Raw genomic sequence first — 15762 nt, forward strand, 5'->3', positions numbered from 1 at the left:
AACTGGAAGATGGATTTAAATAAATTATCCAGAATGCAGAACAGAGAGACTGGAGTCACACAAATACTTAGTTGAATTAGTAGAAGAAGAAAAAAGAGAATAGGGACTATGCAATAGTAAAAAAGATAATGGCTGAGAATTTTCAAACACTGATGAAAAGACACGGTGGAAGAGAATGTTAAGTATCCCCCAGTATCCACTCTCCCCTTCCTGTTTTTAGAAATAAAATCCCCACAGATTAACAGCACATCTGGCTTCCCAGCTAGAAACCTTATTTCACATTCTCCCTTGTGGCTAATCGTGGCCACGTTCTTACATGTTGTCTACTTTTTCTATTAGATCCATTAGCATATTAATCATAGTATTTTAAATTGCTGGTCTGATCATTCCAGTATCTCTGCCATGTCTGAGTCTGGTTCTGATGCTTGCTCTGTCTCTTCAAACTGGGGAGTAGGTGTTGGGTTTTGAGGGGGGCGTTGCCTTTATTATGCTTGTACTTTTTTGTTGAAAGCCATACATGGTAAACTGGGTAAAAGGACCTGTGGTAAATAAATAGGCCTTTAGTAACTTGGCGATGAGGTGTGAGGGGAGAGGAAGCATTCTATAGGCATGTGATTAGATCTCAGTCTTCACAGTGCTCCTCAGCTTTTCCCCTCCTAACGTGAGACAGGGTGGGTAGAGGGGGCTGGAGTAGAGTATTATTTCCCTTCTCCCAGGTCTGTCAGACTCTGACAAAACCTCAATAGGTCAGGCTTTGATATACTAGTTTGTCTTGAGGGTGGACCTTGTTAAGAAGAACAGAGTACTCTGGTGTGTTTCAAAACATCTACTTTCCCCCGCCCCCTGCCAGAACCATGAGGAGATTTTTCTCCAGCCTTCACTGTGAGAACCTGGTAAGGCTCCTGGAGGTAAAACCCACAAAAGTGCGAAAGCCTCCCTAAGACTGTCACCCACCCCCAATTTGGAGTTTTTAACTCTCAGACTTGTCCACAAGGAGCCTGCAGCAATTCACCAATTACAGTTCAGGTTTTCCTGCCCCAGCGCCGTTCCCAGTGGTGGGTGTTCACTCTGGTAAATTGTAATTCTCTGTATTTGCCTGACTCTCCAGTTTTGAGGGCAGCAGTTCGCCCTGTGACCTCAATTCTCTGATGGATCTAAGAAGAGCTGTTGATTATTCAGTTTGTTCAATTTTTACTCATTGTTAGCATGGAGTGATGACTTCCAAGCTCTTTACATGCCAGACCAGAAACCAGAACTCCCCTGAGTCTGTTTCAATTGGCTGATTTTTATCATTATGATAAAAATGTTTAAAATTATAAAAATTACATTTTTATGCTTCTTCGACCTCGGTAAGAAAGTCTGGGTAGTGGAGTTTGCCTATTTGGTTCCTTTCTTTCAGACAGCACAGGGTCTTCACTCACTGTTGTCTCCCACCTAAAAGCAGTCGATTCATATATTTTGCCAAATATTCCAGTTCTGTATGACAGGAAGATAATTCTGAACCCTTTTATTCCCTCATGTGCATATCAGTATTGAATAGCTTTAAACTTTGTTAACATAAATATGCATGCTAAGCCTTTCAGAGTAACTCCTGAAAGAATATAGAGCATACTACTTCCAAACTAGTAGAGGAAATATATCAAATAATGAGGAAAAAAAATCTCAATCCAAAAGAAGTCAAGAGAGAAAAATGAAGAAACAGAAACACTAAAATAAGTAGAAAGTATAAAATAAGATTATAGGAATTAATCCAAATATCACTAAGCAAAATAAGTAAATTAAATTCTCCAGTTAAAGACAGGATTTTTTTTTTTTTTTTTTGCTCTGGCCAAGTAGCTCAGTTGGTTAGAGCATCATCCAGATACACCAAGGTTTTGGTTCTGCCCCCAGTGAGGACACATACAAGAATCAACCAGTGACTACATCAATAAGTGGAACAACAAATCAATGTTTCTCTCTCTCACTCTCGCTCTCACTTTCACTCTCCTTCCCTCTCTCTCTAGAACCAATAAATAAAAAAGTCAATAAACTCATAAACATATATTTCTTTTAAAAAGACAGGATTTTTAAAACCCCAGCTATAATCTGTTTATAAGAGATAAATCTAAATGAGAGGACCAAAAAAAAAAACAACAACAACAACAACAATATTGAAAAGGCAGGACTTCCAGCTACAATCAAGTGAGTATTGACAAAAACAACCTTTATGACCTGGAAATTTGTGTCATTCTGGCCTAGGCTACTCCCATGCCTCCCAGCTTGGTTGGCATGGAAGTTCTGCCCAGGCAAGGCAGCCCATGAAGACCAGCAGTTTCTCTGCCTGGGTTTGAAGGGGGCTAACTCAGTGTGAAGTGTTGGGCAATACCCACACCCAGGGTCATTGCCAGTGGAAGTGACTTCTCAGAGGCTGACCAGCAGAGAAGGACCAACAGCTTAGCTCTACTAGATTGAGGTTGTGAGTGTGATTGGGGCAAGCATATTCCTGGCTGACCAGAAAATGGAGAGATCCCAAGCTATTCACACTCTCCTGGATTACCTCAAGACTGTGTACATGTATATAGGAGACTCAAAAGGGCCCAGCAAAAAGACAACCCAGGGAAGACCTTAAAATAGCTTAAACATTGAAAGAACTCCCCTTCCCACACATAGATCTATCAGCACAGTCCAACTATGTTTGAGCATAGTTTCTGTCCAGGAGTTGGCTGGCCACTAAGTTAGGCAGATACAGGGTCAGCCCCTAGGAGACCGGGCTTGGTATTTTAAACTGAGCACAGACACTACTAACTGCACACTGCAAGAGGATAGGTTTCAGAGATTTCATCCAGAAAAAGTACACAACAAAGAAACAAACAAGTTACAAAACACATACACAGCAAAAATAACAGCCTCTAGGGGGAAAGGGAATATCAGAATCCAGAGTCACTAGAAAAATATTATCTAAAACGTTCAATTTTTAACAAAAAATTACATGACATGAAAAGAAACAGCAAAGTGTGACCCACATTCAGGGAAACAACCAGTCAATAGAAACTATGTCTAAGTGTTCCCAAATGTTGAACTAGCAGATGAAGACTTCAAAGCAGTTATTTTAAATATGTTCAATGTACTAAAGAAAACCATGTTTAAAGAGTTAAAGGAAAGCATGACAACAATTAATTAACAGATTTTCAATAAGAATATAGAAATTATGAAAAAGTAAATGAAAATCATGGAGTTGAAAATATGATAACTGAAATGAAGACTTCTTTAGAGTTAGTTAGGAGCAGGTTCAAGATGTCAAAAAAAATATTAGGAAACTTGAAAATAGATCATCCAATCCAAAGAACAGAGAGAAAAATGATTGAGGCTCAGAGACCTGCAGTGTAACAACATGCATACTAAAAAGTATGTAATGGGAGGTTTTGAAGAAGAGAAGGGAGAGGAGGGGGTAGAATAAATATTTGAAGAGATAATGGCAAAAATGTACAGAATTTTATGAGAAACATGAATCAGATCCAAGAAGTTCAGTGAGCCCCAAGTAAGGTAAACACAAAAGAGCTAGTTGTAGCCACTTCATAGTGATACCGCTGAAAGCCAAAGATAGACAATTTTGAAAGCAATAGGCCCACGCAGAGGGAACCACAGTCAAATTAGGTTAACTTCTCTTCAGAAACAATGAAGGCCAAAAGACAGTAGAATGACATAATCAAAGAGCTAAAAGGAAAAAAATACTATCAAAAATTCTATATCTTAAACTATCCTTTCAAAATTGAAGGCTACAACAAATAATAAGTGCTGGCAAGGATGTGGGGAAAAGGGAACCCTCGTGCACTGTTGGTGGGAATGCAGACTGGTGCAGCCACTGTGGAAAATACTATGGTATTTCCTCCAAAAACTAAAAATGGAACTGCCTTTTGACCCAGCAATTCTGACTGCTGGGGTTATACCCTAAGATCCTGAAACACCAATTCAAAAGAACCTATGCACCCCAATGTTCATAGCAGCACTACTTACAATAGCCAAGTGTTGAAAACAGCCTAAGAGCCCACCAGTAAATGAGTGGATCAAAAACCTGTGGTACACTTACACAATGGAATACTATGCAACAGAAAGAAAGAGGGAACTCCTACCCTTCGCGACAGCATGGATGGAACTGGAGCGTGTTATGCTAAATGAACTAAGCCAGGCGGTGAAAGACAAATGTCATATGATCTCACCTATAAGTGGAACCTAATCAACGAAACAAACAAGGGTGTAAAATAGAACCAGAGACGTGAAAAAAAAGAACAAACTGACAGAGGGGAGGGGGATAACAGGGGAAAGAAGGGGAAGGATCAAGTCAAGGAACATGTATAAAGGACCCACGGACAAGGACAACAGGGGTGGGGAGGACTGAATGTGGGAAGGGGATGGGCAAGGCAGGGGAGAGCAATGGGGGAAAATGGGGACAACTGTAATTGGACAGCAATAAAAAAATTTAATTGAAGATAAAAACACATTCCCAGATAAATGATTGACAGAATTCATTGCTAGTAGACTTTTCTACAAGAAATATTAAAATAAGCACTTTAGGCTAACAACAGTAACTTGAGTTTACGGGGAAAAAAATAAAGAACATCACAAATAATTAGCATGTGGGTTAATATAAAAGTCTCTCCTAATATATTTTCCTCATTTCTTTTCTTAACTTCTTTAATACATACAATTGTATAAAGCATTAGGTATAATACTGTATTTGTGGGTTTATAACCTATAAAGATAGAATACACATGGTATTAATGGCACAAAAGAGGAGGGAAGGAATGAAGCAATCTTGGAGCACAGTCTCTACATTTTACCAAAATTGAGTCAGTATTAATATGAAATAGATTGTGAATAAGATGCATATTCTCATGCAACTGTAATTAAATATATGTGTGTGTATATATATATATATTTAAAAAGTCAACAGAGGAAATGTTTAACAAAGAGAAGGCACTCAAGGAAGAAAAAAGGGACAAAAAAGACAGAAGACATATAGAAAATGAATAGCAAAATGTCAACTATAAATCCAACCATATCAATCATTACATTAAATGTGGATGATCTAAACATCGCAACCAAAAAACAGAGATTCAAAAAAGCAAGATTCAAGTAACTGTATACTGCTTACGAGAGACAAATCTTAGATTCAAAGGCACAAATAGACTGAAAGCAGAAGGACAGAAAAAGATATATCATGCAAACAATAATCATAAGAGCTGGAGCGGCTATATTAATATCAGATAAAATAGACTTCAAGACAAATGCTATTATTAGAGAAAAAGGAAGCATTTCATCAACAATTATAAGCATATACACATCTGACAACACAAGCCCAAAATACATAAAGCAGAAACTGACCGTACCGAAAGGAGAAATAATTCAACTACGATAGTTGGATATTTCAATACTCACTTTCAATAATTGATAAAACTAGAAAGAAAAGCAGCAAGGATATAGAAAACTTGAACAACACTAACAACAAACTTGACATAACTGGAATCTATAAAACACTCCACTCAACAAATGCAAAATACTCATGCTTTTCACACACACACGGAACATTCCCCAGGACAAAACATAACCTAGGTCATAAAACAAGTCTCAATACATCAAAAAAGACTGAAATAATACAAAATCTCTTCTCTGATCGCAAAAGAATTAAATTGGAAATTTTTTTTTAAAAGGAATAAGTCTAGGAGCCCTGGCTGGTGTGGCTCTGTGGATTGACTGTCGGCCTGCAAACCAAAGGGTCGCTGGTTTGATTCCCAGTCAGGGCACAGGCCTGGGTTGTGGGCCAGGTCCCCAGTAGGGGGCGCTCGGGAGACAACCACACACCGATGTTTCTCTTTCTCCCTCCCTTCCCTTCTCTAAAAATACATAAATTAAATCTTTTTTTAAAACACAAAGAAAAAAATCTAGGAAATTTTAAAATATTTGGAAATCGAACATCAAACTCCTAAATAGCACACAGGTCAAAGGAAAAAAAAATTACAAAACAAATTGGAAGATACTTCGAAAAGAATGAAGTGAAAACACAACATATCGAAATTATGGGATGCAGCTTAAGCAGTTCTTAGAAGGAAATTTACAGTTTTAAATGTGTATACCAGCAAAAAAGGAAGGTCCCAAATCAATAGCATAATGATCCAGCTTCATAAAGTAGAAACAGAAAAGCAAACTAAATCCAAAGCCAGCAGAGGCCAGATTAGTGCAGAAATGAATGAGATAGAAAACAGGAAAACAACAGAGAACATCAATTCAAACAAGAGTTGGTTCATTGATTTACCTAGAATGATCAAGAAAAAGATTATCAAGATTAAGAATGGAAGCGGGGGCATTACTACTGACAGACAAAAATTAAAGGGATTATAAGGCAAAGTTTTGAACAATTTTATGCCAACAAACTAGACAGTTTAGATGAAATGGAAAAATTCCTAGAAAGACACAAATGACCAAAATTGACATTAAAATAGAAAATTCGAATAGACTTATAACAAGCAAATAAATTAAGTTAGGAATTGAAAGTCTTCCCACAAAGAAAACCCAAGCCCAGAAGTCTCTACCAAATAACACAACTGGAAACATACGTCCACACAAAAAGTTGCACAGAAATGATCACAGCAGCATGATTCACAGTAGCCAAAAGGTGGAAACAACTGAAATGTGCAGCAATGGATGCCTAGATAAACAAAACGCGGTCTGTCCACACAACGGGACATCATTCAGGTATAAAAAGGAATGAAGTACTGACACATGCTGCAACGTGGATGAAAACATAAAGCAAAGCATAAGAAACCAGACGCAAAAGGCCACATATTGTATGATTCCATTTATGTGCTATATCAAAATAGGCAAACCCACGGAGACAGAAAGGAGATGGGTAATTCTCAGGGGCTGGGGATGGGGTGTGGCGGGGAAATGGTGGAGTGACTACTAAATGGGCACAGAGGCTTCTTTTGGGGCAATGAAAATATCCTGTAATTAGATTGTGGTGATGATAGCAAAACTTTGTAAATATACTAAAAAACAACAAATTACACACTTTAAAGGGTGAATTTTATGCTATGTGAATTGTATCTGAATAAAAAACAAAGTTTAAGTTTGAACAGAAAAGGAGTGAACAAGATATACCTTGCAAATAGCGACCAAAATAAAGTTATAGTTGCCATGTTACTGTCAAACGAAATACACAGTAAGGCAATAGCATTACCAGTACTAATGCATGTCACCACATTGTCATCAAATATATCGATTCTAAGCTCATCTGCACTTAGCAACGTCACTTGAAAATACATGAAGTGCTCTGTCCCGGTAAGTCAGTTGGTTAGAGCATTGTCTGATACACCAGGACTGAAGGTTCGATCCCCCAGTTAGAACACATACAAGAATCAACCAAAGAATGCATGAGTAAGTGCAAGAACAAATTGATGTTTCTCTCTCTTTCCATTCTTTTCTTTAGAAATCAATAAATTTTAAAAATCTTTAAAACAATACAAAAGCAATAGTTGAAAGGACTATAAGGATAAACTGAGAAAAGCAATGAGGCCTCCCCCGGCACGAGGGGAGCTACCGAATTCTCCATGGGGCCTGCGGAGGGCACCTGAGGTGAGGTTTTTATATTTACCAAGAGGGGGACAGATAGGGTTGGGAAATACAGAAAAACTCTCTTAAAGCAAAAATCTGATCCCGTGCCCTCTTCTTTTTTTTAAGATTTTCTTTACTTATTTTTAGAGAGGGGAAGGGAGGGAGAAAGAGAGGGAGAGAAACATCAGTGCGTGGTTGCCTCCCGAGCGCCCCCTACTGGGGACCTGGCCGGCAACCCCGGCGTGTGCCCTGACTGGGAATATGAACCAGCAACCCTTTGGTTCACAGGCCGGAGCTCAATCCACTGAGCCACACCAGCCAGGGCTGATCCTGTGCCCTCTTGAGAAAGTTCACTTCCAGGCTGATCTCTAGCACCCTCTCACAATAGGCCTCAATCAACCAAACTGGATGGTTTGTTATTTCCCAAACATTCTATCTCAGAAGCCAGGGATAGAGACAGCGGCGCCTGGACAAAGCTGGGGTTGGGCAGAGAACGTGGCTGCCACGTGCCCACCGAGTGGCTGGCAGGAAGGAACCTGGCTTCAAGTCAGGACGGGGGCCTGACTCGGCCCCTTCATGTCCTGAATAAGCCTGCCTCTCTCCTGAGTTCTGGGACAGTAGGGGTGGGTGGCATCCTCAACTCTCTTACACCCTCTTCCCCCATTCAGTTCACCATGACGCATCTCCATCTTTCCAGTCGCACTTCAGCCACCTTGGCACAGGCTCGCTACATCTCTTGCCTTGCCCTTTACATGACCCACGCGCATGCACACCTGCCGCCAGCCCCGCCCCGCTTCCAGCCATCCCTCACACTGAACTCCAGAGGGATCTTTCCAGGGCCCAGCTGCCACACCCACCTCTACCACTGTGGAATGACCTCCCAGGTTCTCATTTCACAGGCAATTTAAACAAACGAAACTGCGGCACAGAAGACTTTGAAGGGGACAAAACCACCTGCAAGGCTCAAACTCAAATCGAGGGCAGTTCCTCCAGCGTGGTGTTCTCTCTCGTTCCTCACACTGAGTTTGCACTTGCGGAGAGAAGGCTAAAGAATTCCCCGATCTTTTTCTCAAGTCCCTACAAAGCCCTCATGTTCCCAGTGAGCCCTCCTCACCTGCACGGGGGCAGGCAGCAGGATAGCGCACAAGGCTACGTGGCCTTGGCTCAGTTGCTTGGCCTCTCCACGCCTCAGTTTCCCCAGCTGTATGGAAAGAGGGGGCCAATGATAACAAGAATGGCTACTTCACAGTTGAGATTTGAGTGGCTACTGGGAAAGCTCTCCAGAACAGTCTGGCACGCAATGAGTCCTCAATAAGAGCTCCCACTGAGCTAATACTTGGGATCAGCTGCAAAGCTAAATGCATATTTGCAGAGAGAAGGGTGAGAAACAAGTCTCTTTTGCTCACCTTCCCCTTCAGGCACCTCCAACTTGCCATGACCAAAACCAGTCCCATCGTCTCTCCACAAACCCACCCCAGGTGACCCCCTCTTTGTGAATGGTTGCACAATCCACCCAGAAATGCAGAGGCCACCCCACAGCCCTCTCCTTCATTCTCCACCCCAGTGTGGCCCCAGGTTGAGCTTCCCTAGAACACCTGCCACCCACAGGTTTGCCCCAAGACAGACTGTGTGACCAACCCGGTGTGATCCAGAATGAGGGAAACAGCTTCCTCTCCGGACACACACAAGGCTTCCCTCTCGATTCCGGTCCGATCCCTGATGCCCGAGGCCAGCCTACTGGACCCTGCTCCTGGCCCACAGCGCTGAGTTTTCCACCACCGCTCAGCACCTACCACAGACGGCATAAGAGCACTCTCCGCTACGAACCCTCCAGAGGCTCACCATTGCCCAGACTAAGGCCCGACTCTTACCCTGCCAGGCTCTGATCCCTCCAGCCTCAGCGCCTGAGCACCTGTCGTTGCCTGACCTGAAATGCTCTCATGGTACCCCCAGCTCCCTGTCACAACCCCCCATCTCTTGCTTTTGGCTGAACCAGTCCCTTCTCCCAGCCCTCTTCCTAGCTGGCCCAAAGCTTTCTTCTCACAAACTGGTCCCTCGGATGGGAAGGGCTCGGAGGGATGAAGGAAGGGTCCCGCTCTCTGTTTCACCCAGCCAGGCAGGGCAGGACCTCTCTCCCAGGTGAGGAATTTCCTGGGGCGAGATCTAGGGGGGCAGTAGAGGAGAGGAATGGTTTTGAGCAGCTGCCCCAGGCGCTGAAGGAACAAGGGTGGCTGATGAATGTGACCATGGTGCCGCCTTCTGGCCAGAGGCCAAACTGCACCCTGTGTCAGGGCAGCTGGAGCGGTGGCCCCAACCCTGCAGCAAACGATCTGGCAGCGGGCCTGGGCTGGAAGAGCTGGCCCCCTCTGAACGACTGCGATCCCTTCTGGAAGGCTGGCTGGGACTTTGCTGTCCCTGAGCAGCCAGCAGTCTGCTTTCCCCATGCAGATCATTCCTCTCATCTGAGTAAGCCCACCCTTCCAGCACAGGGCCTCCTCCATGAGGGCAGGCACCTTGTCTGGTGGGTTCAGCACCTGGCACAGAGCGGAGGCCTAAGCAATATTTGACAGATAAGACAAGAATGAGTCGGTGTCGCAGGGTCTAATGTGAACAACTGGAAAGAGGGGAAGGAGAGCCAGCAAAGGGACTCTGGTGGAGATGTCCAAGGTGGCAGGAGAGCTGTCAAGGCCCCAATGGGGAGCTAAGGAGGGGCAAAACAGATCGTCGAAGGTGAGAAGGCCAAGTTCTTGAGACCTGGCCATGGTGCTAGCTGCCTGAGGTCCCCCGGATTGTGTGACCCCAAAGCCTTCAGTGAAGGATGGCCCAGAATTGGCCATGGGGACAGAGGAGAAAGCTGCCCACGCCCCTCCAGACTTGCCCCAGGCTCAGGGACCTGTGGGGAGGTGTGCATGGGGCAATGTGGAGCAGGAAGGTGGTGGGGAGATGCTGGGAGAAGACCACAGCGGGGCTTGTGGGCCTGGGAACCAGCGGGTGGGCATGCCCACCCCGGGCTATGCCCGCCCCCAGCTAACCAGAGGTGCACTGTGCACGGGCTGCTCTCCTCAGTGGAAGCCACACCCCGTGTTTCCCACCCCAAAGCCTCATCCGGCCCCCACCCCGGAGACCCAAGCCAGCCGAGCTTTGTCTCACTGCCCCATTCAGGTCCCAAAGGTCGACAAGAAGGTTCTTCTCCATCACGCTCCATGATGGGGGCTGGCGGAGGGCAGCGGAGGCAGGGGTTACAGTGGGGAGGAAGGAGCGGCCAGCTTGCCCAAAACTCTGAAGGCTGCTTCCTTTGCTCTGGCTGGGGCTGAGGATCGGTCCTAGGGGGTCTTCCGCTGATGAGCACAGGAGAAAGGCTTAGTAGGGCCAGCAGAGGCTCGGGTGGGAGGATTTGAATGCGAGAGGCGGGGGCCATGCAGACCAGAGGACCAGTCACCACTCTTCGCACAAGAAGTCATAACCAACCCAGCCTGTTGCTCCAGGCCTGGAGCCCGTGCGTTCCAAGCCGCGGTAGCGCCGCACAGCACAGGAGTTGAGGCCCCTGTGGCGCCCTCTCCTGGCCAAAAGGCTCTCACGCTGTGCTGGAAATGCTCCATCTGGCCACAGCCCAGGTAAGCTGAGTGAGGAGCGGGGAGTGGGGAGAGGTTGGAGAAGGCAAGCTGGGACTCTGGCTGCTCTCCAGGCTGCAGGCCTCCACTCGCCTGTGAGCCCTTCCCGGCCTGGCCCTGAACAGCAGATGCACTGCAGCCCATCTCCGGGGTCCTGGCGACTGGGGCCTCCATTGGACCTCCCACCGCACCCCCTCTGCTAACAGCCCAGCGGGGAGCCAGAGCCACAAGCAGGTCCACTTCTAGGGTGGCAGAGCTGACCGTCTGGCTGCCTCTTGCTGGCACGTTGGATGTGGGGCGAGGACAGGAAGTTCTTGGACAACCAGGAGTTTGTCTGCCATGATCCGAGGAAGCAGAAATTTGGGTGGCAGTGGCCTGGATCGGCGGTGCGGTCCCATAGGCAGTGGCCCTGCCTCCTTAGTTCCCTACCCACAGGTGATGCCCATCCCCTCCACAGTCACCCCCCAATCCCTGTCCCTTACCCCTTCCTCCAGCTCACCACTGGCCTATTGCTCTGTCTGTCTTTATTGATTTGGGGAAAGTGGAGGGCAGCTGGAGGGCCACAACACAAGCAGGACCGCCCACAGTCAGCAAAGCGCAGAACAGCGTGCAGGAAGGACAGTCCCTGGAGCCTCTCCAGGTTCTAAAGGGGTTGTGACAGCGACAGGGGAGGGGAGCCCTGTGGACATGCCCCACCAGCCCCTAGGGGAGGGCAGAGCCTGGGGGGTGCCCCACTCCTACCCCCGTGCCACGAGCCACACTGACATGTCTCAAACTCTTCGGCAGAGGCCAGCCCCAGGGCACAGCGCATGGGGAAGAGGAGCAAAAGGGTCCGTGGGAAGAGAACCTGGGGGTCAGTGCACTCAGCCTCGGCATCTGCCAGGGGTGGAGGGGGAGAGAGAAGCTCACAGGGAAGGGAAACCGTCAGGAGGCCCCCGGGGCCTGCCCGTGCTCCCATCAAGGCTCTCAGCAGTGGCGCCCACTCGGTCTTCACGCTGGGCCCCTCTCGGATCCTCACGGCCCCGCAGCCATCAGCCCCTGCGGGCCCCTCTCTCGTTCACTCCTCCTGGAACCCTGGATCCTGCCTTCCAACTGTGCTCTCTGCCCTGGGCCCTCTGCTCTCTGGGGTCCACTGCACTTAGCTCTCGGCCACATGGGGCCCAGCGCCCTCTTAGGTCACCAAGGAACCACCTCCCAGGGGGTGCAGGGCCCACCCCCACGCACCTGGGCATCACCAGTTGGGGGGCTGGCCAGCCCTGAGGCCTGGGTGGCTGTGGCGGGCTATCTTCCGCTCTGGGGCCTCCTCACCCTCTGGGCTCTGCCCTAGCTTTCGGATGTGGCGCAGGAAAGAGGTGGCGTTGAATGCTCGCTGCAAGGAGAGGAGGGTATCGGGCCATGCCCTGGCCCTCGCCTCCAAACTTCAAGGACCACAGAGGCCCCTGGCAGGCCCGGCCATCCCCCTGAGGCTGAGGGATGGAGCAGGCTGGGAAGGGAGGCAGCTTCCAGCCAAAAAGCGCCCACGGGCCCCGCCCAATACTGACCTTCCAGTGGGTTCGGGCAAAATTCTTCTGGATCTGTTCGCTGACTGAGCCCAGGATGTCCTTGTCAAAGGCAGCATCCCCAGAGATCCTAGGGGGAGGCCAAGGGTCAGTGGAGGAGTGCGAGGTCTCTGAGGATGTGGTTCTTCACTCTGCTCCCGGGACAGCTTGGCAAGGGTTCCACTCACCAAAGATGCTGTAAGGCCTGCTGGCAGGTAAACCTCTTCTGGGGGTCTCGCTCCAGAAGGTGCCGGATGAAGTCTTTGGCTGGGGCAGGGAGGCCAAGTCAGCCCAACCTGTCCCACTCCACTTATCACGCCCCGTCCCCCTCCCCCGAGCTTGGGGTCAGCCTCAAGTTCACCTGATTCTGAGATGTCATCCCAAAAGGGAGAGTCAAACTCGTAGCTGGCCCTCAGGATCTGGCTGAAGAGTTCGGGGTCGCTCTCGTCGTAGAAGGGGGGGTACCCACACAGCCTGGCACCCACAGATGAATCACCCATCTGTCCAACCCTCCCCAACCCAGCAGGGGGCAGGCAGGCAGAAGAAGAAGAGCCTTTCACAGCGGTCACTCACAGAATGTAGGAGATGACACCCAGGGCCCACACATCCACAGCCTTTCCGTAGGGTTTCTGCTCCAAGAGCTCCGGGGCTGGGGGTCAGAGACAGACAGACAGACAGACAGACAGACACACCCGTGCACGCACACACCAGCCTTCAGTGCTTCCTGGCTCAGCCTGGTCGACCCCACGAATAGCCCACCACCTGCCCTGTCCTTGGCATCACAGCTCCCGCAGGGTCCCCCAGCTCCCTGGCCCCCAAGGAACTTCAGGGCACCCCGCGCACTTACCCACATATCCTGGGGTCCCACAGGCAGTGCCCAGCATGTTGCCAGCCTGGATTTTGGAGAGGCCAAAGTCAGACACCATGATCTTGGAGTCCTCGAACGGTGTGGCATAGAGGAGGTTCTCGGGCTGTGACATACGGATGACCAGAGGAAGAGCCAAGTCAGCCTTGGCATGGCCCCTGGGGGCCGGGACAAGGGGCGGGGCCTCCTCTGGGTGCACAGGGAGGCTGGGCAAAGCCTGGGTAGGAGGCCAAGAGGGCAGGCACCTTGAGGTCACGGTGAACAATGCCCAAGCTGTGCAGGTAGGAGACAGCACCAAGAACCTGGCCCACCAGGTGGCTGGCATCCTTCTCGGTGTAGGAGCCACGCTCCATAATGCGGTCAAACAGCTCACCCCCTGTCACCCTGCGAGAAGAGGAGGCTCAGTTGACCCAGGCCCCTTGGCCCCCACTCACGACCCAGCCCCCAGCCTGCCCCTGCCGTCCTCACAGCTCCATGGCCAGGTAGAGGTGGGAGGGGCTCTCGTGGACATCCTCCAGAGCCACGATGTTGGGGTGGCTGACCCTGAAACAGCAGGAAAGAGTCCTTGTAGGCCACTGCAGCCCCCTCCAGGCCTCAGGGCCTGAGAGTGCTTTCTTCCACCTCTGCCCCTTCCCTACCACAGGCCGCCCCTGCCCAAACCAGCAAGGCAGAGCCCCAGTCCAGGCCTTCCAGGGACACAGGGGAAGCAGGGCACTCCACCCCAGGATGCTGCCCCACAGGCCTTAAGCAATAGCCACCTGGCCAGGGCCAGGCGCGCACCTGCGGAGCACCGCAATCTCGTTCTCCACCAGGGCCTCCTTCCCTCGAAGGGCCTTCTTGGAGATGCACTTGAGAGCAACAAGGTGTGAGGAGCCCCTCTCCTGGGCGAGCACCACCTCAGAGAAGGCACCCCTGCCATAGAGACAGCAGAGGCAGGAAGAGAGGGGGAAGGCTGAAGAGGAGGAAGAGAGGCGAGGGAGGGGAGAGAGAGCAGGGGTGGGGAGAGAGGGAAGGGTCCAGGAGACCCTCTCCATCCCATGCCGCCCATCCCCCCACACACTTACACGTTCACCGACACACATCACATTCCCTGACACACACTCACGAGCCCAGCTTCTCCCGAATCTCGTAGACACTGCTGATGTCCTCCGTCTGTTTCTTGAGCAGCAGCATGTCTGGGGGGCAAGGGAGAGGTGGAGGGAGGCGCCCTGGGTGAGAGGCGGCCCCGTACCCCGCTCCCCGTACCCCACCTCACGCCCAGCAGTGCTTCAGCCACCCTCAGAGGCAACCTCACTCAGGAACACATGTCTCATAAGGTCCCATAACCCTCCCCCAGCCTGGGTACATCTCGCCCCTCCCCCACCGCCCAGGTCAGCACTCTCAGGTAGGACGCCTCCCTGTGAGGCCGCTGAATACACTCCTTCCACCCCCTCCCCAGATACGCAGCGGCGATCCGGAACGCCCCCACCCTGATGGCGATCAACGGTCAGCGCCCAGACACCTGCTCTCTGCCGCCACACAACCGGCAGCGCAATCAGCCGTCTTCCAGAAGGCTCCATGCACCCCCACGCAGGCCCCTCCGAGCCCATCCCCACCCACAGCGCCCGAAGGGTCCTCCCTTTCCCCCAGGCCTAGACTTGCCACTCATTGCCCAGCGCCCACAGGCTCAGGCCACCAACCAGCCCGAGATGCACCTGCGACCCCAGCGCACAGCCGCCTGCCACTGCCACAGCCACCCACGCGGCCGCCCAGGCACACTCGGCTCTCCGAGCCGCGGGGCAGGAGAAACTCCGCAGCCTGTGCCTCCAGCGTCCAGAGCTGCGTGGGCAGCGCGCGTGCGGGCCAGGGGCGCGCCGGGCGTGACAGGTGTGCGCGGGGACACACAGGGGCTACGGCGGCCACCGCCGGGGACCCTGCACGACCCTGCCAGCGTGGGCGAGCGTCCAGGAGCGCTCGCTCGGTACGGACCTGGATTGGAAGCTGCAGCGTCAACGCGCACAGTGGCAGCGGCTCAGAGCCCACAGCCCGCGCCCCGCCGGCCCCGCCCCCTCCGCGCGCGTTCACGCCGAATGCTGCCCGCCGAGCCCCCGGTGGCTGAGAGTGGCCGCGGCGCTGCAGGGCGCCTTGTAAGGCAATCTGCCGGCGGTAGTTGCCGCCTCCC

At 50.2% G+C, this 15762-nt stretch overlaps 1 protein-coding gene across 1 annotated transcript; it reads right to left on the reverse strand.

Moving 5' to 3' along the window:
* Positions 1 to 11720: 11720 nt before the first annotated feature.
* PNCK (pregnancy up-regulated nonubiquitous CaM kinase) lies at positions 11721 to 14774 on the reverse strand. Its single transcript, XM_054578110.1, has 11 exons — positions 14707 to 14774; positions 14382 to 14513; positions 14070 to 14144; positions 13847 to 13985; positions 13584 to 13707; positions 13310 to 13385; positions 13098 to 13210; positions 12925 to 13003; positions 12740 to 12827; positions 12423 to 12567; positions 11721 to 12074 (listed from the first exon to the last, which is right to left on the reverse strand). Exons 1-10 carry the CDS (start codon positions 14772 to 14774, stop codon positions 12430 to 12432), a joined length of 1032 nt encoding a protein of 343 aa, XP_054434085.1. The 3' UTR covers positions 11721 to 12074; positions 12423 to 12429.
* Between the last annotated feature and the right edge of the window lie 988 nt (positions 14775 to 15762).

The sequence above is a fragment of the Pteronotus mesoamericanus genome, unplaced genomic scaffold, assembly GCF_021234165.1.
Source record: "Pteronotus mesoamericanus isolate MK-2021 breed Mesoamerican mustached bat unplaced genomic scaffold, CSHL_Meso_final contig_493, whole genome shotgun sequence".
In the NCBI taxonomy this organism is placed as follows: Eukaryota; Metazoa; Chordata; class Mammalia; order Chiroptera; family Mormoopidae; genus Pteronotus; species Pteronotus mesoamericanus.

Excerpts from the sequence above, each read along its gene's own strand:
- PNCK (XM_054578110.1), bottom strand. The coding sequence starts at position 14,774 with ATGCTGCTGCTCAAGAAACAGACGGAGGACATCAGCAGTGTCTACGAG. Across the intron at positions 14,514-14,706 it reads ATTCGGGAGAAGCTGGGCTC|GGGTGCCTTCTCTGAGGTGG; the intron begins GTGAGTGTGTGT and ends TCTCTATGGCAG. Across the intron at positions 13,708-13,846 it reads TTGTTCACCGTGACCTCAAG|CCCGAGAACCTCCTCTATGC; the intron begins GTGCCTGCCCTC and ends CGTATGTCACAG.